This window comes from Cyprinodon variegatus, unplaced genomic scaffold (genome assembly GCF_000732505.1).
Source record: "Cyprinodon variegatus isolate N-32 unplaced genomic scaffold, C_variegatus-1.0 Scaffold134, whole genome shotgun sequence".
In the NCBI taxonomy this organism is placed as follows: Eukaryota; Metazoa; Chordata; class Actinopteri; order Cyprinodontiformes; family Cyprinodontidae; genus Cyprinodon; species Cyprinodon variegatus.
In genome coordinates, this window is record NW_015150587.1 from 233125 (window position 1) to 256466 (window position 23342).

The 23342-nt window shown below is 38.5% G+C and overlaps 1 protein-coding gene across 4 annotated transcripts in view; it reads left to right on the forward strand.

The window, feature by feature from the left end:
* The window catches only part of ctif (CBP80/20-dependent translation initiation factor), a 60302-nt gene that overhangs the window by 13408 nt on the left and 23552 nt on the right, over positions 1–23342 (forward strand). For 2 of the 4 annotated variants that reach the window (XM_015376403.1, XM_015376399.1), the window contains exons 2-9: positions 3078–3318; positions 4595–4666; positions 5686–5808; positions 5982–6055; positions 6735–6836; positions 6981–7059; positions 21283–21359; positions 22456–22497. In XM_015376403.1, the coding sequence (XP_015231889.1) occupies positions 3142–3318; positions 4595–4666; positions 5686–5808; positions 5982–6055; positions 6735–6836; positions 6981–7059; positions 21283–21359; positions 22456–22497 (746 nt within the window). In that variant the 5' untranslated portion in view covers positions 3078–3141. The remainder of the gene's footprint in view (positions 1–3077; positions 3319–4594; positions 4667–5685; positions 5809–5981; positions 6056–6734; positions 6837–6980; positions 7060–21282; positions 21360–22455; positions 22498–23342) is intronic. The other 2 variants (XM_015376400.1, XM_015376401.1) reach the window with 1 other exon arrangement.

Sequence of the window (23342 nt, forward strand, 5' to 3'; positions counted from 1 at the left end):
ATATATATATATATATTAGGGGTGGAACAGTTCACAAAATCCCCAGTTCGGTACGGTTCACGGTTTCGTGGTCACGGTTTTCGGTTCGGTTCGGTATATGTTGATTGTTGCACCGAAATCCCATAAAAATTAATGAAATTAATGAAAAAATCCCAAAAAATTAATGAATTGTAATTATTTTTAATGATCCGCGGAAGCCCTGGATCATTTCCATATGTTTTGCTGCTTTGAAATTAATAATCTCGCGTATGCCCTCTACGATCTCCAAGGAACTCAGAGTGGAGCGGACGGGAGCCACAGTGGAGGCTGTATGCTTTGCTTTGTGCAGGCGGTCTTGTGCGCAGCGGGGCGGAGCGGAGCGCTGATGGAGTATGAGGGATTTCGGGGTTAGCATGACATGTTGGTCATGTTGCTGTTAGCATAAACAAAACGTGTTACACAATGCTTGCACACTTTTGCACTTATATCCACAACTTTCTTTCCGCCGTCATCGTAGGTCACTCTAAATGCAAAGTGGTCCCATACAGCAGACCTATAAAGTGCTGCTGGCGCGTCTTCCAACTCCTGTTCTTTTCCACTTGCCATACCCACACAATTCTCCAGAACAACTGATTTTTTTCTGCTACACCCGGCTACGCTGCTTCGCTTCTTCTTCTTCTTGTTTACTACTTGTGGTTGGCTTTGGTCGCAGTACTGCCACCTCCTGCTCTGGAGTGTACACGCTTCGCCTATGAGAAAAAGGAGCAGCGCATGAACCGAACGCAACACACGCAAACCGAACCAAGACAGTCGAACCGAATGGTTTGGACGGTTTTCATAAACCGTTCCGTCCCTAATATATATATATATATATATTTATAGCTATTGCATTGGGTGTCAAATTTAATGAAACAGGTTATTAGGCAGGGTATTAAATAGCGATTGCACATTATACATTGCACAAGTTATTGCAGTTGCAGTGTCACATTATAGAGTCTGGTGGCAGCAGGGATGAATGACCTGCAGTAGCGCCCCTTTTTACAAACAGGGTGGAAGGTGTTGTCCATGATGGAGGTAAGCTTTGGGCATCACCCTCCTCTCAGCCACTTCCTCCACTGAGTCTAGAGTGCAGCCTAGGACAGAAGCAGCCTTTCTTATTGGTTTGGTCAGTCTTTCTGTCCCGCTCTGAACTGCCAGGGGTCCAGCACACAACCGCTAAGAGAAAGGCTGATGCCACCACAGAGTCATAGAAGGTTTTAAGCAGGGGCCTGCTCACTCCAAAGGATCTCAGCCTCCTCAGGAGGTGGAGGCGGCACTGTGCCTTCTTATACAGGGCGTCGCTGTTATGAGTCCATTCCAGTTTGTTGTTGACATGAACACCCAGATATTTTTAATTCTCCGCGGGTTTTTTGTCCTGCCCCTGAATGTTCACAGGGAAGTGAGATGGGGATCTTCTTCTGAAACCGATCACCATCTCTTGGGTCTTACTGGTGTTAAGACATAGGTGGTTCTTCTCACACCAGTCCACAAAGGTCATGATGACCGATTAATACTCCAGCTTGTTCCCCCCAGAAACACAGCCTACAATAGCAGAGTCATATGAGAACTTCTGGAGATCACAGCTGTCCGTTTTGTAGGTGAAGTCCAAGATGTAAAGGTTTAAGAGCAAGAGAGATAGGACAGTGCCCTGAGGCCACCTCTGCCTGACAGGTGTGCAGCTACAGGTACTGAGGGAGTTCGGTGAGGTAGTTAATGGTCCAGGCACCAAGATGTTTGTCCACTCCAGCGTCTTCTAATTTCCCTCTGAGTAGCTCTGGTATGATGGTGTTGAAAGCGCTGGAACATGACTCTCACTGCCTTCACGGTGGTCTCCAGGTGGGTGACCGCCCGCTGCAGCAGGTAGATGATGGCATCCTCCACTCCAATATCAGGTCGGTAAGCAAACTGCAGCAGCTCCAGGATGGGGCTCACCACTGTGCGCAGGTGAGCTAGGATGAGGTGCTCCATGGTCTTCATCAGGTGGGAGGTCACACAGGTGGTCTTCCACAGAGAGGGGACCACCCCTAGGCTGAGGCGCAGGTTGTAAATGTAGCTGAGGACCTTGCAAAGTTCAACAGCACAGTTCCTCAGCGGACTTGGAGGAATGCAATCCAGTCCAGAGGTTTTCCTCTGTTTCAGTCTCTTCAGCTGGCTTCTCACCTGCATCGTAGTGACTGTGAGGGTGTAGGGAGGCAGGACAGAGTGTGTGAGTGGTTTGGGGTTCATGAGAGTGGCGGTGAGGGGGAGGGTAGGTCACTGCTGGCCTGGGGGTTGTAGACATGTTGAGAGTTGAGGACAGGGAGGGGGAGCTGCTGTGAGGGGGTCAAACTGTGCGGAAAAATCAGTTTAACTCTGCAAATTTGGTGTTTCTGTCTGCAGCCCTGCTGGTGATGGGACTCAAAAAGCCGGAGATGTTCTTGAGACCCCTCCACACATCTCTGACGTTATTTTGTGTCAGCTGTTCCTCTATTTTCCTCCCTTAGTCCTTCTTTGCCGCCCTGATCCTCCATTAGAGATATCACTGAACTCTACGCTGCTTTTCTCTGTTCCCTGAGTTAAAGCCCTTTTTTTCTGGTTCAGGAGGACTTTCAGCTCAGGAGTCACCCAGGGATGGTTGTTGGGGAAGCTCCGCAGCCTTCCTGTGGGCACCGTGCCCTCCACACAGAAGGTCATACAGTCAGTGATACATTCAGTCAGGCTGTTGATGTCCTCACCATGAAAGCTCTTGAACATGCTTCAGTTTGTGGATCTGAAACGATCCCTCAGTTTCTCAGTGGCCTCATCTGAACTAATTTCACAGAAACTTTTCACTTCACCACTGACCTCTCTGTCACTGACCTGTGATTTCTTTACGTTAGATTTCTAACTGGATAAGTAGAAGGTTAATGGTGCCCCCTCTGCTTAAAGGAGGAGCAGATTTAATTCAGCTCCCTGGATTTTTTTCATAGATTGTAATAATCTGAATTACATGTGAAATTTTATCACAGGTGAAAACGTACATCTGTTGCTTCGTTTCTAACAAACCTTTCTATCTTTACCCTCACCCCTGCTGTGTACAGGTCACCTCCCTCCCTCCTTCCTCCTCCTCCCCTCCTCCCTCCTGCCATCTCTGCGGCGGTTGCCATGGAGAACTCTTCAGTGGCGTCTGCATCATCTGAGGCCGGAAGCACCCGCTCGCAGGAGATAGAGGAGCTGGAGCGCTTCATTGACAGCTACGTCCTGGAGTACCAGGTGCAGGGCATTCTGGGAGACAAGCCAGACGGAGAATTGGAGTTGGACAATGACAGCAAAGAACCACAGGTTAGATGATCGTTTCCTGAAATCTATTGCTCGCTTTGCTCTAAAATCTAACGCACTGCTCTCTCTAATTTGTAAAGACCATAACACAGCAGAAGCTTTCAATGTTCTTTCAACAGTGAATGTAACCATGGAACTGTGAGATCATCAACTTTCTTTGTCCACAGTTTAATTTTCGGTTATGTTAAACAGTATAGGGCCCCATGAAATCTGTTTTTTATGTTTTTACACAATCCCTTCACTGGGTTTTTATTTTTTCTCACTTTCACTTCAAAACTCTACTGTGTAAGCCCAGAAAGGTTTTAATTCTGAAGGGAATAATACCTCAATAAATTTACACACAAAAAAAAAACAAGCAAATGAAAAAATAAAAGTTGTATGGAATTATTAATCTCATGTGTTAAAAAAAAATGAAAACCTTTTTTCTAAAACTTTAATACTTCATGGAGTTTATTTTCTGTGACTAGCTCTTCTTCTCTTCTTCGAATCTGATCATGACGTGTGTGTACATGCATCAAGGTTTCAATCAGATTAAATCATTTCTGCGTCTGCGGAACTGTCTAGTTTTTCGGAAAAATGACGGAAGAAGGCAACGCTAATGTTGCACACATCCACAGTCACAATTATTTTACTCCGAAGGTCTGCATGGGTGACAATCGGAATTTTTTGCCAGCTGACAAGCAAAAACCACCGCTCTCTTCCAGAATGAAACTGATCAGAATCATCAGTCTGACATGTTTACATGAAACATTTTTGATCCGATTAGGTCTTCAATCTAATTAAGTGTGTGCATTTAAAAGTAGCTACCGTTATCTATACAATAACCACTGAGCTCTGCTTCTGCTGATGTAATCTTATTCTATGTAATGTGAATGTAGATGTAATTCTTATCATTAAAGTTGCCCTTTTATTATTTTTAATGACATAAAATTAAATACTTTTCATAATTGACTGTTGGATTAGTAGTGGTGAAACCAACGTTATTGGATGTGCGCTGCACTTACCTTCTTCTCAACATTCAACCACTTCTCTCACATGCTACAGCTGTGCATCTGATAGATTTGTAGTTAGTGGATCACCAAAACAAGGGAATCAAAGAAAATATTCTTGAATTTTCTGGTTTCCCCTATTCAGCTACTGCGATTTAATTTCGCAAGAATGAATCACATCTGTGCATGGGGCACTCACCTCTAGGCCACACTGCTGTGCTCTCTGTTTAATGTTTATCTGTTACCCATCAGTGGACTAAAAACTCCCCTTTTGTTTGATTCTTTACCAGTGGACAGATGACTGCATCAACCAGAGAGATGGTAGTTGGACGTCATCTCAGGGAAGAGGCTCTTCTAAACGTGTAAGTTATGTCCAGATCCTGCTCATCTCTCACTTTTCTTTCATAAATTAGATGATGCATACATGCAAACAAACCTCCTAGTCTGGTTACAAATTACAAGTTTAATGTGGCTTCTACTAAAAACCCTTCTCAGGTAACTGATATGGAGTCCTTAACCAACGGTCAATGTTTTATAACATAAAAGATTAATGATGGGGAATTATATGGTGGATTTTTAGTTGCACCAGGTTTCTGATTGTCTTTATTGACATAAAACTAAGATTATGTACTTTTATGTTCTGTCACACTGTCTTTATTCTTAGTCATAAGAATTAAGGGTTGACGATTAATTGATTTTAACCCCAATAAACAAATAAATCACCCTTGAAATGTTTAAATTAAAAAACAGCAAAATAGACAAAGATTCTTAATATTTACCGAGAAGCTTTCCTTTTCAAATACAGGTCAGTTATCACTTATTGCTTCCTAGTTACCTTAGTTAAGCTTATCTTGTTTATAAATCTGCAGCCTGAAGCTGCACAATATGGGCTTTTTGTTCAGAATGTGTGAAACTTTACAGTTGTTAAAGCACTGCCTGAAAAACTTATTCAAATGTCACAGATTGACACTTTTTGTATCAGTAATTTATTTGTCCATTTACGGTATTTTGATTCTGATGTATCTTTTAAATGGCCTGAATGCTCAGAAAGAGTTGTAGCAGCTTTGTGTTATACTAAAGAGTCAGAAAAATGCTGGTTAAATGTCTCCAATGTCACTTTTTTAAGGTGGTATCCCTAATACTGATTCACCTTATATCAAGCAACACTGGCTTCTTAGATTTTATGCTTACTCATCTTAAGGAAATTGCTGTGACACCAACCCTCTGTTACCACAGTGCAGTGAACAGTGTAGTGTACCATGCCGGAATGTCTGATTAAAACGGAATTCCTCAATGTGATTACAATGATTAGATCATTTTATTTAGGCATTTGAATTGGATCTGTTTGTTTTATAAAGTATCTTTTGATGCCATATTGCAGGACGAGTGGGAACACAGCAGCAATGGCAGTACAGGATCCAGACCCAGCTCAGGGTCCAGGCCAGGATCCGGCTCCCGCTCTGGGAGCAGAGGCAGGAACAATCAATTTAAAGGATCGCCTAAGGTACTGACATAATCTTTTTTTTTTTTTTTTATGGCTATTTATTTCGGCATATTCATCAAAAAACAAAAAAAAACAAATCAAAGTGTATTTATTTTTCCAGGTTCTTAGTAAGTTGTTCAAAAGGATTGAGGGAATTGATCCAGTAAAATCAATTTGCTTCTGTGTTCTACTAGAATGGGAACAGAGATGTCTCCTTTGACATCCTGGGGACAGACATATGGGCAGCGAACACAATGGACTCACGTGGGTAAGTGCTACATTTGCACTGCCATCTCTGTGCTGTGGATTCTGGAGGCTCAGGTGATAAATGTGCTCTTATCTCAGGTCATAAATGAGTGCTGGTTGTATCCGCTCCACCCTCTACTTTCTCTTTTTGAGCTGACCTGTCAGCGTTTGTAGTAGTATAGAGTTTGATATGCATTGGTGCTTCTGTTTTTGAAAGTTTTATGTATTTTTAAAAATAAATGTTTCATCCCCCATGGATTTATGTAGAAAAAGGCTCGCTTTAGATGCTGTTCTTCAAAGAGAAAAGAACAATTTATTATTAAAAAAATACATCCTTGCAAAATGTATATAAATTACTTGTTTCCAAAAAGTGCTTTGAACAAGATTACTATAACAGTTTATATGCGGAAAATATATGAAAATGATCTTGAATTTTTTTAATTACCAGACAAACACGTCCACTTATGACATTTAAAGTAAAGAAAACATTTCATGATGTAATTAAATGTAATAAGACCAATGCACCTTAGAAGATCATAGATCTAATACAAAACAACAATAGTTTATTTGATCCCTTTTGTTATTATTATTTAAACCCCATATTTAAGGACCTGTAAAGATTTCACTTTTCCAGCTTTTGTTTTGTTTTATTTGCCAAACAAAACCCCCAGAAATTGTGTATATCTGTTATGTTGTTGCAGAGGTGCCGGTTGGGACGTACAACCAGAAAAGCTGGATTTCAGCCATTTTCACAGGAAACCAAGAGGAATGCCAAAGCAGCTGCCCCACATTGACAGAGAGGGGTAAGATTAGTATTTGTGTATCAAGGATATTTTGAATAACTAGACAGTTTGGTTTCGATTACTTCTCAGCTTCTGCAATATAAAAATGTGATTTATGCTAGTGATGTTAAAAAATAACATTTCTGTGTTGTATCTTTTTTGTAGCATGAGCACAAACACGTTTGCAGAAGACGATGGAATAGACATGAATGGCCTAGAGAGGTTTTTACCTCATCTGTGCTCCGTAAGTAGTAAATTACTTTTTTATTTGTAAAACAAATATGCAAAGTACCTTTGCAGAGTACAGTTTATATTAGTTAGTATCAATAGAAAAGTGTTTCATGACTTTTTATCAAGGGTTTTGTTGCCATAGCTGACGCTCCTCAGGAGGAAGCTTTGTCATTTATTTGTTATGTGCTGCCATCTAGTGGTGCAGTAGAGAAATATTAAGCATCTGATGCTCAATACAGAACTGGATTTTGAATTGGAACAGTTTTTATTTACAACAACATATTTTGACAACATTTTGCATTTAGGAATACCCTTTTATGTGTTAATGTATAGTTGGGAAAGCTAAGCGGTCAAACAAAATCAACAGAATCAGAAAGCAGCCCAAACCCAAAGAAAAAAATAAGACCTAAATCATTTAGGAGACATTGATCCAAAACTCTCTTCCAGAAAGTTCAGCTTCTTGGAAACTAAGTTCTTAAGAAATATGCATTGATGTGGAAGTGGATCATTTTAGTTTATCAGTTTAAATGTTATTCATTAATGAAGGTTCGGTGACACCTGCTGGTGAGATGTTAAAGTAATCCCCACTGGCCCAAAATAAATTCACCTTATACTCAGACATAAACATTGCTATTTCCTGAAAAGTCAAAACAAAACTTCACTGTACTCCCTGTCCAGAGTCATAATGTATTGCTGTAAATGTGTTTTGCCTGTCTCGGATAACAAACACATTGGTGCTTATTGTACAAATTTCAATGTTATAAACTTTCTCCGATGAGTCGGGTCCAAATATCCAATGCTTTAATTTTCTTATACTCTATTTGTTTAATATATCTGAGTTCTAAAACAGTCTCCAACTCCACTGTGGAAATTCTTCATCTCTAATAATTATACTCATTATACTGCTTGATGTACAATATGTAGGGAAATGATCCTGTGGTTGGCTGAAGTTCTGGCATCACTGAATACGGACCAAATAAGGGCATTTGTTGTTTTAGTTCCTACTGTATGTCCTGCAGTTTAAAAGGTGTGCACAATAACAGCTTCCTGATGTCATTATGCAGTCCCTCTGAGTACGAAGTGTCTGGCTTCAACACAGTGAAATTGATTCTGCAGCTGTGTGAGCAGAGCACAAGGAATGAAGCATTGTGTTTTTCCACAGTTAATTTTGATCTAATGAGGTGACTGGGTTCACCTCGTGTCGCCTCTGTCACAGTCCTCTTTTCCTTCCCTGCTTTCGCAGCCAAAACGGCTTCCCTCTCTCACAGTGGTTGAGCTCCAGGGCCTTCCTCTTTCCTTCCCCTCCTGCCCTTTGGATTGAGCTGTGTTTTGCCTCTCGTGATGTTTTAGCCGAGATGCTTCTTGTTAAGCTACCGAGTTGGCATCTCTCTCTGCGTAGTTCCTGAACCAGGGTTGCAGTTTCCTTTCATTCACTTTGGACCTGAAGTAAGACGGGGGTCAGCTGCTTTTGTGTGGTGTGCTCGGGATCAGATTGAGGTTGATTTGAGGACACAGTAAGGTGCTTTCCCTGACATTCTTCATCTGTCCCCAAAACTAAAGCCTCCTCATTCCCTCACTTTACCTGTGGATTATACATCTTGGCCATATATTCTTAACCTCACAAAATTAAGATTTACATCCTTTTTGACGTTTAACAAGGGTGCTGAAAACTTCATATATGGGAACTGACAGTATAATTTATTTTTTTTTAAATCTTGGTTGATGTATGTATCCTATACATTTTAGTGTTAGGGGTATGTGTCAAATGCAAAATCCCTGTTGCTTTTATTCAAACATATTCAGACAACTTGAATGTGCCAGAAAAACGCCCACACGTTATGCCCACATGCCTCATTTTGCATATGTATTATATATCTGGTTCTTCTACAGTCTTGAAAAGTGTGAAATATTTTGTTATCATAAACCAAACCTGGAATAAACATCTAAGCTTTCTAGACTTAATTCCCTAATTCATTTTCTTAAAGATAAAAATCTGATTTCCTTTATTCTGGATGAAACTGTTCCCGTTAACTTAGATTTAAACATTTTCTTTCTTTTTCACTTGCATTGAAACAATAGGTTTTTTTTTTTTGGTTTTTTTTGATCAAATTCATTGATTGGGACCCTTCAGTTACTGCAAACTAAATCTGATGAATTCAAACAAAGTCAATGAGGCGGAATTTGCTGCCAATTTGCTCCATAGACCTTCTGCCGTGGGTATATGCTATATGCTAAACAAAGCAGTAAAGATGCCACATTGCACATTGCTACTGCACTTATCCAAGTTTTTAGACATTTGGAGCTATGGTGCCACCTGGTGGTTGCAAAAGCTAAGGCAATATACAAAAACATTACCTTGGATGTTATTAAAGTTGGACTAAATTCAACAATCAAAAGTTATTGTGTTTAAATTCAAATAATTGAATGTAAATGTAAAAAATAAAATAAGTGTAAATATTTATTACTTTTGTGACTTTGTTTCACTTTTATTTCCTTTTTTTCCATCCCCTAGTTTTATGTACATGCCTGATAACTTCTGTCTTTTCTCCAAATTAATTTTACAAAACAGTCCGTCTGCTTTGTTTAGGGTTTCTACAAAGTTTTAAAATGTCCTAAACACAGTAAAGTTAGTTTGAATTTTAGGCCTAATAAAAGTTAAATTATGCATCCAGATTTTTTCACATTAGGTTTAAAGTACATTTACTTTTGTTTTAAAAGTCTTAAATCTAACTTGTTGTAGAAACCATGTTATTTTGACAAACAGTGTCTCAATACAAGGGTTACTGGTTTTTATCTTAGCTTTGTATATATATTTTTTTATTTCTAGGGTATGAACCTCTTATTTGGTAGCAGGACTTATATATGTTTTAAATCAAGATTTTGGACATAGATCTTAGTCTTTAAAACAAAAATGTAAGTTTTCAGATCATCTGCTTGCTTGGTGGGATTAAGCTTCTTAACTCCATGTGTAAATAAATGATATTTATAAAGTATCCTCTAACTTTTGTTCAGTCATAATGTGAAACAACCAAATTGAGCCACATGTCTTCAGAGTCATCATTTCCAGCCAATGAATGGAAGTACTTCATCATCCAAAATCCCTGTCTGCATTCCACGCTTCATGCTAACATCTACTTCCCTTTTCCAGGAGTCAGAATGGACACACAAATAGCCCAGGGAAGTTAAAAACATCCCATTTGTGTGTGGGGGGTGGGTGGGTGGGTGTGCTTGCAACTCTGTGAAAAAGCGCTTCCTCCCTTTGCTCTCCGATTCAGCTGGACCTCCGATGGCCTCTCTGGAATGTCAGTCGGCGCACACAATAACCCTGCCTTCACGTCCAATGTCAGTTCGTAATGACAGAAGCATCCAGGGGTCAGGGAACAAGGAGTTGATCTGTGCATTCAGGTCACGTATAACATTGTTGAAAAAAGAAAAAGAAAAGAGAAATTATGAAACCTTTGAGTATGTAATTTATAGCAGTACTAGTATTCATTCAAAATAAGACTTTTTTCACCATTTATAGAAGACGTAACAAACTATCAATTTTTCTATTTTACCTGTAACAGATGCTAATATTTTTGCCTTTAACAGATGGCGTATAAACTCACATTCAGTAGACAGCAGCTAGTTTTTTGCAGAGTTGTATGTTTTGTTTTTTTCCTCCTTTTCTAAATCGAAAGTCATTCAGGCAGCGCTGCTGATTGAGGGGATTAACTTCAGGTCCTTCAGTGTGTGACAGGCTGAGTTTTGTTCTGACCCTGTCAACATAAACTCCTAGAATAAGCAAAACAGACTTTCTGCCGTGTGTGCACCTCTTACACACGGAAACAAGGCAAGGGAAAAATGTATTTTTTAGAGGAAGGCTTTACAAAGTTAATGTTTAAAGCAAGCCTGAGGCATGCAGGTGTCAGATGGCCATCTTCACTTTATTCAATAGACAACACAACAACATGTTTGCAGCTGAGCAAAGCAAGAAAGGCTGGAAATTGGGAGTAATGTGAGTTTTTGTTTTTATCTTCATCTTAAACATTTTAGTCGTGTCCGATAAAAGCCCTTTATCTTGATGCTCTGAGCAGTTAAACTTATATATATACATATTTAATCAAATATGTTTGCTCTAATTTTTTAATATACCACTCTACATCTTCAACACCTCTTGGTTTTCATGATACATTTGTTTAAAAATGTTTTTATATCATAGGTGGATCCAATCTACTGACCTCTGGCTATTCTTGTATATATATTTAAATTTGATTAAATGACTCATTTCATTCACATTTTAAGCATCGTCGTATTAACACGAAACCAAATCTGAAACAGATTTTTCATCCTTTTTAGTTTTAAGAGGGTTTACTAAGTGGATCCAGTTCATCATTCTCCCTAGGATTAGCTAAGGAGCAGAGGGAGTCAGGATAGGAGGAGAAAGTGGCTGGTCACTGAGCACACATCCGGTCTCTGGTGTGTGAAGAGAAAAACAAAGCAGTGTGACTGCGGAACAAAGACGTGGTCTGGAGCTGAGATTCTGCAGACTGGTTGGCCCCTCTGTCTGGAAGTGTACGTGCTGCAGGGCAGGACTTGGGTTCTGAAGGGATGCTGGGGGCGGGGAGACTTTTGTTTGAGGTCTGACTGCCAGCTGCCAGTTTGTCTTACACCTCACACTGGATGTATCATACTCTTCCAGTATATTCCAGCTGATCTAAATCTTTCTCCCTTATTTGGTTTTGATCAACAAACACCTGGCCAGGCTTGGATTCCTTAATATTTACATTTCTTCCTCCATCTCTGACCATCAGCATCAGCTCTGCAATCTGCCCTCTTCCCCGTTCTCCTTACACCGTCCTTCACTTCTCCCCTCCATCATTCACATGTTGGTGGGCAGCAGAACAATATCCAGGGGGTCATGGTGACCGGTAGCCCCCTCCCTGTTGTAACTTCCAACTATTGTTCCTGCTTCAGCTGCTTACTGGCTCCTCCACTTTATTAACCGCTCACAGACTGGCTTAATCACCTCTGTTCACGTTCGTCTCCAGGATCCCAGCATGAGGGGAATCTCTGCGAACCTGAGTACCTGCATGTAAGCCGGATACCTTGAAGGACATGTCTGCCCAGTTAACCTCAAACTTTCCCTTACGTGTGATTGGTAGCTTACTTTTCATGTACAAATGGAAACAAGAATACATGATTTGTTTTGAGTTTACAGTAATTTTGTAAGATATATATGCAATGTTAATAAGTCAATTTGATAAGACTTACATTAATGAAAAACCCCTGTTAGATGCAACTTGAAAATATTTAGCATTTGTGAGAAAAGTATAGTTCATAAGATATCCTTAATGGCTTACTATAGGACCAAAAATGGACGGGTTTCTGAGATTTCACAAGGAGACTTTAAAATGTGAAGGTCCAGAAACCCAAACTACAAGCTCCACATCTGAAGAAAATCAAGACATTTAAAAATGGAAATGCATCTTCTTTAATGATGCAAACAACTAGCTGACTTTCAGTTAATTGTCAAAAAAAAGTGTGTTCGATTACATAATATCTTCTTTGCGGCCAGTCCTTCTTTCTACGTGGTGGCCATCCAGAGGAGGGCTCCACTGCTCACACTTCAGGGCATCTGAAACATTACAGATGTAAGACAAATCTCTGCACAGGTATACTAGATCAGAAATGTGAAATGTTCCAAGCGAAGGATGCTGGGTGAATTATTCTATCTTTACATTATCACCTAGATAGCATCCATTCAGCTGTGCTGCACGGCAAAGCAGCATCAGTTTCTCAACTAAAAATTTACAGTTTTGTTAAGACGAGAAGGTGAGGACATTTCTAAGAAAACTGTGGGAGATAAAAACGTAGGTTTATAAGAGCTTGATTGATTATTAATTACTCATTAGTCGATCGATAAGATCATTAATCTTTATATTTAATCATTATTCTAAAGCTTGCATCCCTTATCAGGTTGTATGGTTTTAGTAGGGCCATTCGGTTAAATAAATTCCCACATTTAAAGGAAGGAGTTTCTCTCATAATCCCCTTTCCTAATCTCTAACAAAGCCACCGGTTATAAAAAACTGTCTTACACATTTGAGCTTTGATGTTTGCTTGTCTAAAATAGGTAGGCCTTTTGCTTACTGAAGAGTTACTTCTCTTTATCTCCAATCTGGGTAATTAAGGATGAGACAATCAGATCAGAAGGATGCACATTAGGCTTACACAGTAAACAGCACAAGCAAGTTTGTCTGAATAAACAACATTTCTAGACTTTAAATAGTTCATTTTCTTGGCATTTCAAAATCTGGGGTCTGTAACAAACCCGAGGCAAAAAGATCCAAACACCTTTCTTTATTTACCAAGTCATATTGTCTCTGCAGCACTTATATGGTCTGATTTTGCATTTATTTAAAATTGTACTAGTAATAAATGCTGTGCAATGACACTGCATTTTCCATCAAAATCAATGTGACTGTCTCCTACTGAGCTCACTGGTGATGTTCAGAATGCTGCACTCTTTTTTTTTCCTGTTTTGTGGAGTTTTATGTAGGAAAACCTCAATTATACCAAAGCAAAGAGTAGAATTAGCTTTATAGTTTGCATGCAAACATTTATGGGACTCCACACATAAAGTTACTACAGCCTTGGATAGACTCAGACTAGTTCGCTATATAGCCATGGTAACATCAGATCTTTACTCTCTTTGACCTGAATTGTTGATATTTCTCCTAACAATATATTTTAGTGCAGGTAAAAGTACTTGAAGAGAAAACATAACGCAGTTCTTACAAAGATTGTTGGTTAAGGTTATCCAAGTGTGCAGGGAGGATGACTTTACACAGACTAGAAAACATCCTGCAGCATCTAATAGTTTGTCTTTCCCTGTGAACATCTTTATAAAAGGTCAAAAAATGCAGTGCAAACAGATATTTAGATTTTTCATAACCAACTGCACTTAGTTTCATCTAAAACCGATAGTTTAAAGCTATTGTCTTTTAGAATGGATTTAAAATTCCAATTGTAAAATATATATTCAGGTCGTCATAATCTTAATGATAATTACTGTTTATAGCAGTTGAAGCGCCTGATTATTAAAATATGTAAGTGTGAAACTGAGCACCATAATTATCGTCCTGTTGATTCTTTATTTGGGTTCTCTCAGATCAGAAATCCTTCCCTTTACCTTCTAGGTTTTTTCCACATGCTTTAAGATCTATTTTATACACCCTTTTCTTCATAAAACTTCACTTAAGCTCCCGCAACCGAGATTTAGAGCTGCTACAGTGAGAATCAGGAGGTGATCTGTGATGAAAGGCATAGATGTAAGGTCCCGACTTGTTTGTCTTATTTATTATGCAATCTGAGACTTTAGCCACGGAGGAATATACAGGTACATCAAAGATCGAGGTAGTCTGGCAACAGGAGGCAGGCTATCGTGGGAACAGTGTGAGGAGAAAAGAAAAGACAACCGTGCCCTATAGAAGAGCAACCTCTGCTGAACCAGCAGCTTTTCAAATACACAGTTCTGTTGGCATCTCTCAGAGTAATGAACAAAGGCATCGATCATAAATCCTCCACACATCTGATGCCCTGTGTGTGAGATCTGGTTTGCTATAGGTGTCAGAGAGGCAGAATAAAGGAAACACTGCTTTGATCTGTTATTTTTTAATGTCCCAACTCATTCAAATTCGGCTTTAATAATTCTACGCTTTTGGTCTTTATAAAAAATATTTGCACTTTGTTTAAAAAAAAAAAGATCAAACCAGTCCCTGAATTAACACAAACAGGAGTAGTATTTATTTTGGCCTTGTATCAGCGTGTGTCTCCTCCCTGCCTGTATTTCGCTACGTGCTCCCTATCTTGTATTTACAGCCTGCCTTGTAGTCATTCTTGCTCTTTTTCTCTCCTCAGTTCTCAACAATCTGTCCTTCAGTGCCACCCCCAGGGTACTTTTTAATTTATTGCTTTTGGACGGCGTCCCTCTCAACATAAATAAGCTCAGAGAAACAATGGACTGACTGACCAAGCATCATACCAGAATTGTTACGCATAAGAGCCGACAGGAAAGCATGCACTCCACTTCCAGGCTACTGAAGTGAAAGTTCGCTAATTATTTTCTGTTTCTATTTTTCACGTTTCCATCTCCAGTAGCTCTTCTCATTTCCTTACTTTCTTTCTCGGCCACTTATACCTCTACCACTGAACTGATTGCCTCAACAGTGCAGCCTCATTCATTTCCAGGAGCCTGACAGAAAATCCTTCAGAGAAAGTCTTAACTTTCTAGATTATCTTTAGAACTCCATCTTCTTTTGCCATCCTTTCTAAATAATCTTGGTTTACTGTTAGTCTTGATTACTTTTTAATTTGGTACAAGTTGGTTTGTCTTTTCCGCTGGAACGATAATCTGCATTTCAATTTCCTCTCAATGTAATGTGGAGAAAAAGTCCTTCATGTTTTTCTTTAACAAATCTCTACAGATTGTCTTATTATTTGTTTTCACTATGAAACATACAAGCAAATATAGAATTCAAAGTCTCACTCTGTCAGCTTTCTACCATCATTTTCTGGTTCATACCTTGTGCTTCCACCCCACCCCCATCCCTATCCTTGTCACGTCCACAGTGGTCACACTGCCTGCTAGGAGTTTAGAGGTCCCCTGGCAGGAGACCAGGAGAGCTCCTGCTTCCTTTGATCTAAGCTGCATTCCCTGCTACCTGCAGACAGCATATTCTCACCCACAATGTCTTCCTATTAATCTAGTTCTACATGATTTTTTTTTTCTTGAAAGTGCAGTGAAAAATGATTTGCCCCCTTATAGATTCCTTCTGCTGTTTTGTCATGCTTAAATATTTTAGCCCATCAACCCTATTTTGTTATCAGACAAGGCTGACTTCAAATGGGCAATGCAATCATGAATCAACTGATCATCCTATTTTTTGTTGTTGTTGTCTTTTTTCCCCCCATTAGACTCATTCGGCCCGATTACCACCTTACCTGTATAATATAATTGCTGTTGTAGAACCTCTCTAGCTATTACCTTTCAAGCAAGTTCAATTACTGCAAGATTTGTGAATTCACAAACTCCCGAAAATACATCTTGCCAGGAGCCAATAGTTGCTTCGATCCAGAAATATTTCGGACCAATGAAATGCGGTGATTTATAAGACATTAACGCGTCGAATAGAGATTTTAGGCTGAAGCAAAAAAACTTTGCTGCACCGGTTATAAAAAGGGCTGGGTAAAAAAATCGATTTAATCAATTTTGAATTGATTCCTTTACATCTTTGCAAAATCGATGTCTAGGGAATGAGATTGTTTCGTTTTATTGTGACGCGCGTGACGTTCGCATTCAAATGAGCCGGAAAGATGCACTCAAGATTACTTCAAGCCAGACAACTGCAAATATAGCCAATAGGTTGACTGAAGACATGGGGGCTGACCAGCAAACACCCGGTTGTTGTTACAGACAACGCTGCAAATATGGTTTGTGCAGATGATAGAGCTCATGCATGTCTGCATGCATGTCCCCACTGTGTCACGTCTGCTTGCTCATGGTGAGGCTTCACTTTTTCAGTTTTCACTAACAAGTTTGCTTTTATGAGACAGTTTTGTTCACATCTCAAGTTTAAACTGTCTGCCTGTGTTTAATGTGACAAGAAAAAAATAAAATACATGAGTATTTTGACACACAGTTGAACCACTTTCATTGTTGTAAAAACAGATCGAATTGAAATTAATTGATTTAGAACTGTATGAATCAAAATCGAATCAATTCAGGACTTTGGCGAAAATACCCAGCGCTAGTTATAACTAGAATACCTGCTATTCCTTTTTGAAAAACGAGCACACGGACGCAGTTTTTTCCTTTGTGGATGGGAAGATGTTTGCGTGTTCCCCCAAACTGGATTTGGTAATAATTTGATTTATCAGTTAACTTGGCTACATGTGATACAAATCAAGCTGCTACTGCTGTTGGGATTGGCTAAAAACTTGACATGGGAGGCAGGTACCCAATCAGCTCAATGAACTGTGTTGAATGTCACACTGCTGAATATGATATAGTGCTGCTTGTTGTTTCTGCAAATCATGACACAGGTTACATCGCATGTACAGTGCTTTGGCTCTGCTCTGCTGTGGTGCAAACACCACAGTAAAGTTGGACCCATTATGGTCAATGTGAGCATGTACACTGCTGCTGCAGGATAATGGTTTGACACCAAATATGACCCATTTCTATTTTTTCCAGACCCTGCAGTCAGATGCACAGGGATCAAACTGCACCTATAAAAAGTTAAACAGGCGCTACATTTGTGCTTTCCAAAAAATTCCCCAAAGTCTAGATTTTCTTCAAGGCCTTGTCATCTTATGTGTTGACAATTAATGCTCAGATTTGAAATCCTTTCTAAGTAATTATTACTGACACATCAAATACACAATAAATAGACTAAAATAGACAAAAGATATAGCCTCTGTAGTTGCAGTACTCAGCCATTACAGAACAAAAATAGTGAAAATGTCTGAATAGAAAAAAAAAGAAAAAAGGTAGGCTTTTTTAAACTGGTTTTTAGTCCCTGTTTTAATTGTTTTGGTCTAACTTCTGGATTTATCACTGCTTTTTATTATGCTAACCATGCATGCTTCTCAGAGAATCTTAAATGAATTGTGGTGGAGTGCAAAGCAAGGTGGCGTGAATAGGCTAGCAGTATCAATCCAGGGTTATGATTTTTAGATTATCTCATAGGCCAAGGTTGGTTTGGGCAACTATTCACCTCAATGAATGAAATCATCATTTGTAAACAGCTTTTTGAAGTTATTAACTTTATAAGCTTTGTGTGCTACAACCATTTATTTAATTTAAAGCACTTAAGACTGACAAAAAAGGAATCTGTAGGCGGAAACACTTGTCAAGTTAACAATATCGGCTGTTATTAGGCCTTCACAGCATAAGTTCTTGATATTTTACATTTGTTTCAAAACAGAGTTATAGAATAAAGTAAAGTACATATGTCAATTATTTGTAAATTTTGTTCACTTGCTGATGTTTGTTTTGGAATTATAGCAAGAATTATCAATGACAAATTACAAGTAATCCAGAGTAGCTAAATGTGTTGGTTTCCCATTTTTGTTCTTCTTCTACTAATGAATGCTTTCCAGCTAAATGTTCTATTCCCAAACAAAACAAGAATGAAATACTTAACAGATTGCATTGTCAGGATTTTCTAGTTCTGTATTTGATCTTCCTTTTAAAACAGAAAAAAAATCTAACCATTGCCCTCTTTTAGAAAAAGACTCCTGGACGTCTGTTTGAAAGTCTCCTCCTTCATGTTCTGTCAACTGTATTCAATCAAAGCTAAAACAATCCCAAGTTATCCGTTTCCTGTAAGGAATAATCAATTTTAACAATGTTCTGGTTCTTTATTTTGTTTGAGCACTTAGGGGAAAAAAATACAACCACCAAAGAAAAATGGTTTTCATATCGGCTTCAACAAACTCTTTATGGAGTCTGAAAAAGGCTTGATTTGAGTTTTTTTCCACACCTGTAGAAATCCCTGATTTCACTCCCTGTTCACCAGCTAATCTGTCAGTTCGACCATCCATTCCTAAACCTGTCCGTCCATCTGGCAGCCGCCTGTCCTCTCTCATGATATGCCTGTTTATCTGAAAGGATTGCTTTAAAGTCAATGTAAAATAGTCAGAAAACATTTTAAATATAAAAATGCCGTTTTTTAAGTGGTTGAATGAAATTGAATATATTTTTCTATTTTTTTATTTTTGAAATTTATTGAGATTATGCTTATGTATAATCATAAAATTTTGCTTTATATGTTATCAGAATTAAATCTGTCCTTTCATCTAGCCAGCCTCTTCACACATCTTTGCAATCGATAAAAAAAAAAAAAAAAACATTCATACATATGCTTGGAAATTATCTACAAACTCTAGAAATCTAAAAAAAATCCAATTGTGACATATAAAACTGTGTTGGTAGCATGCTTTTTTTAAAAAATCCCCTGTAGAAACATTTTTGGAAACGTATAAAAAAAAAAAAAAAACATTCATACATATGCTTGGAAATTATCTCTAAACTCTAGAAATCTAAAAAAAATCCAATTGTGACATATAAAACTGTGTTGGTAGCATGCTTTTTGATTGCAGTTTGGAGGATTTTAAGATAACATGGCTTCAATAATAGTCAGAAAACTGAAACTGTAATTTTGAATGTGTAGCTGGAGAAAACCATAGTTAATTTCTTACCATTTGGGAAACTGTTTACTTTCTTTTTGATCAATCCCCACCTGTCTGGTTTTTAAAATATTACCAGGGTGAGACAACACTCTCTCCCTGGGCTCACCCCTCATGGACTGTGTCTTAAACATTACCTTGTGTGCACAGCTGTTCATAGTCTGGCTCATTTATGCACTCATCCTTTTCACAACACTGTTGGTCATCGCACCCTGCATGTTTACTCACCAGGGCTAGTCCTAGGCCACTTATAACCATGGTAACAGCACACAGTGGTGATGAGCAAAGGGAAACTGTACTGTTTGACTGACAGAGCCAATGTTTTATGGATGATGGATTTCATATTTCCTTTTTATAAGAGGTGAACTGTAAAAGCGGGAGGAAATATCCATCAGACTTTATTCCAGCAGTAATACCAATTTCTCAGCCACCTGCTGGAAAAAAAAAATCAAATTTAGTCAAATGAGAAATGACTCATTTTGATGTAGCTTATTCCTAAGAACTTCTCTTACCTGGCAGCAGCGTGCATGCTGCTAGGAGTATATTTAACAAGGTTTGTCTGGTTTATAAACACTGAGAAAATGCAGAGGAGGGAAAGAACCTTTCATGTGGTCCTTGAATGTTATTCAGTGAAAACGAGAAAGAAATTATTTAGACCGGAGCCACCATTTATTCCTCTCCTAGTTTATTGGTCTTAAAGGTCAGATCATCTGCCTGACATGTTAAGAGTTAAGGTCTGTTTTTTTATTCTCTCAATTGTTTCTTTTGACTTTTTAAAAATGTATTCTGGGGCCGATATTAGAAAGGTTTTGACCCGTGTAGTAGCAGCTCTTCATTTAAAGATCCATTCAAAGCTCCTTCATATGAATCTGTGCTAAAGCAAAACACGGGACATGTTTGTGTTGTACTTTTTTTTTTTTTCTGGTCTTTGTTTAATATAGATACCCATCAGTTTCATAAAAGACATACTTTTTTTTATATTAGTTTGCAGTTTTTACTTGCAAACCAATATATTTTGTTCTAAAAACTATAATACCAGCTACAGCTGCAGTTGTTTGGAAATTAGTTATTACATTTAGCCTCGTTTAAAGCGTTTACAAATAATAACTCAGAATGCATGAGAATTACGCTGGTAAAATGATTACCAATATAGACATGTTAGACATCGTTGGAAAGCTTCAATTCTCCACAATTCAACCACCTAGTTCATTTTATGGACATAGTGAACACCAAAGCACAATTATAGCAGCATGTCAAAATGTAGCATGACAAAGAAACCCCAACAAGCAAGCATGTCTTTATAACTGCTGTTCAAAAAAGATGTATTATTTTCGAGAATAAAAAAAACAACTTTGAGTCTTGTTTGAACTGATGCAGCTTTGGTGATTTACTCATCCAATTTTAATGTATATATTCAAAAACTAGAAGGTGTTAGCTTTCAAATAAAGTATCACACATGTAATTTGGGCTTACAGTTCCTCAGTTATTTGCTTTTCCATTTGGGTATGCAAAATAGGCGAATTACCCAGAAATGAGATGGATATTAAGAGGTTAACAGATTTTTCCTTCAATTGCAGCTTTCTAGTAACCTGACAAGGGGATTCTTGTGTTGTTAACTTGTCTTTATTTTTTTTTTATGTGCCTATGAACATGTTTGCCATACTGTGCCATTGGATTGCCCCCCAGGGACAAATACAGTTTTACTGCAATAAATGTGTTCTTTATTCATAGGAAAAATATTAGCAACTTGTAAACCCAGCTAGTCCTTCTTTAATTGTCATTAGGTAAATCAGTGAGGTCAGTCCCATCCAGCTGCCAGTCAACATCTGTGTGATGATAAAAGTTAAGAGTTGCATGCAATTTTACCTTCTTATTTAACTGAAAACAAAATAAAAAAAAACCCCACCAAGGATGCTTCATCTGACTCTACATGCACTTTGAGTCTTAGAAATTGCTGGTTTTGACAGCAGCCTTCTCTTACACCATGGTTTGTTTCTCACAGGTCTTCCCACCCCTTCCTAATGAGGCTGAGATCGCTCACACCAAAAAGCTCTTCCGACGTAGGAGGAACGACCGACGGTAGTGTTTACTCACCATGCATACGCCTGCAAACACACACATAGACCTGCAGCTCACAAAGTTCCACCTCAGATGGAGAAAATCTGGGATCAGAGCTTTAAGTGTGTCTCCACAGCCATTTATAACGTCTGAAAATGAAAGCAGGCTCCGGTCCAGTTTCTTTCACGACTGATTTAATAGTTCTATGTTGCAACCTTTAACCCGATCCAAAGGAGATTTTCTTTTATTGGTTATATATTCTGCAAAATCTAATTTACCCTAAGTCAAGTCTGACTTCACTGAAAATAGTAAAAGAAAAAAAAAATCCCTTTCACTCCCTGCCCTGAAGTCACTGGAAAACCGTTCTTTAGTTGCTAAGATACGTGCTAAAGAGAAAATATTTTGTTTGTATTTTGTGGCTTTCAAAAAGGAGGGAATTATATCTAAACCAAATGGACAGAGAACAGTTAAATTCCTGTTTTTAAGCCCAGGGAATAACTGTGTGTCTCCACTCAGCTGTAGTGTTTGCTGCACAGTGCTGGCCTGGCCCAAAGAAAAGAACAAAAATATCAACATCGGCCAACAGCCGCTTGCTTGGGTTTCACTCTATTTGTTTTGTGTAGTGGAAGCTGTAACCAGAGACCATCCTGTTTTCTTCTGCTCACTGCTCAGCACACACGTCTTTGTACTTAAGACGTTTGTCAACTTTGAAATAAGATTATGCATCTGTGTTGTCTGTATCCCTGTTTTGAAGTTTGAACGTTTTATTTGTTATTATCATTAATACTAAAAGGCGGCTGTTTTTTGGGGGGTTTACCTGGTTATGATAGCTCAGGAAAATGGTGCATGAAAGCCCATTATGTGAAATGGAGGTAGACGGCCATACTGTCAAGAAAGTAGATGCAAACTAATAACCCAGCTACTGCTTAATGTCAGAACGTGATGCTTCAACACGTAACTTCTTTTCCTGATTAGGGGACCTTTTTAAACCCTCCAGTCAGTAGGAGCAACAAATAGTGTCTACAAAAGACGGATCTGCTCTGTCTAAACAATTAGGACATCCTACAGGGATACACCAGGCCATTAATATTATATTCTATTTGTTATCCCTGCACAGGTTATCACATAACTGGATAGAGCAAAGTTTGATATCCCACATGTAAGTCTACTGTTTGTTTTCATTATGTAGCTCCACATTCTCTGGTTCTCAGTCCTTTTTTAAAAGCTACCTCCTCAGTTAATGAGAAGTTTCTTTGTACCATCATATTGGCAGGCATTTGAAGGCAGTTATCAGACAGGGCTCTGCACCTTTGTGTTTCACCGCAAAAGAAAAGCAAAAATTATAAAACCAAAAATTATGTTAGTTCCAAAGCAAGTGACATATCTTGCATTTTTTCTAACTGGCAACAAAAACATGTTAAAAATTAGTTTAACCTCATTCCTGGGCAACTGATCTGTCATATGCCTCAGTAATTGCACTTCTATTTTAGTTTTTCCTTTTTTTTTGTAAGTTTAAATGAAAGAAAATTACCTGGAACAACTTGGCATATTAGCTCTACATAGAAGATTATTTATTGATTTATTTATTTGTTTATTTATTCATTTGTCTGAGTGAAAATAAAGGAATTTCCCACATTGATTCATATACCCTGATAGTTTTGAGAATTGTGAGAGTATCTGAATGGAGACCTCTGTCTACAGGATGATGTCTTTACTTTCTTCCTCCAAACCTTGAAGCCTGAAAAGAAACAACCGCCATCTTCTCTGTTTATGCTGAGGGAAGCCACCCCAAGACTTTGCAAATTAATATTTTATTGGTGATACAACCGATAGATGGGGCAGAGGTTAAGAATGAAAGGACACAAGTGTGTACAGAAACAAGACATGAACATGAGAAAGGTTTCGTTTTTTTGTTTGTTAGTTTTTTGTTTCCACAAGATATTTAGTCTTAAAAATGTCACTCACCATTCTCTAAAAATATTATGAACATTTTTGCAACCCTTT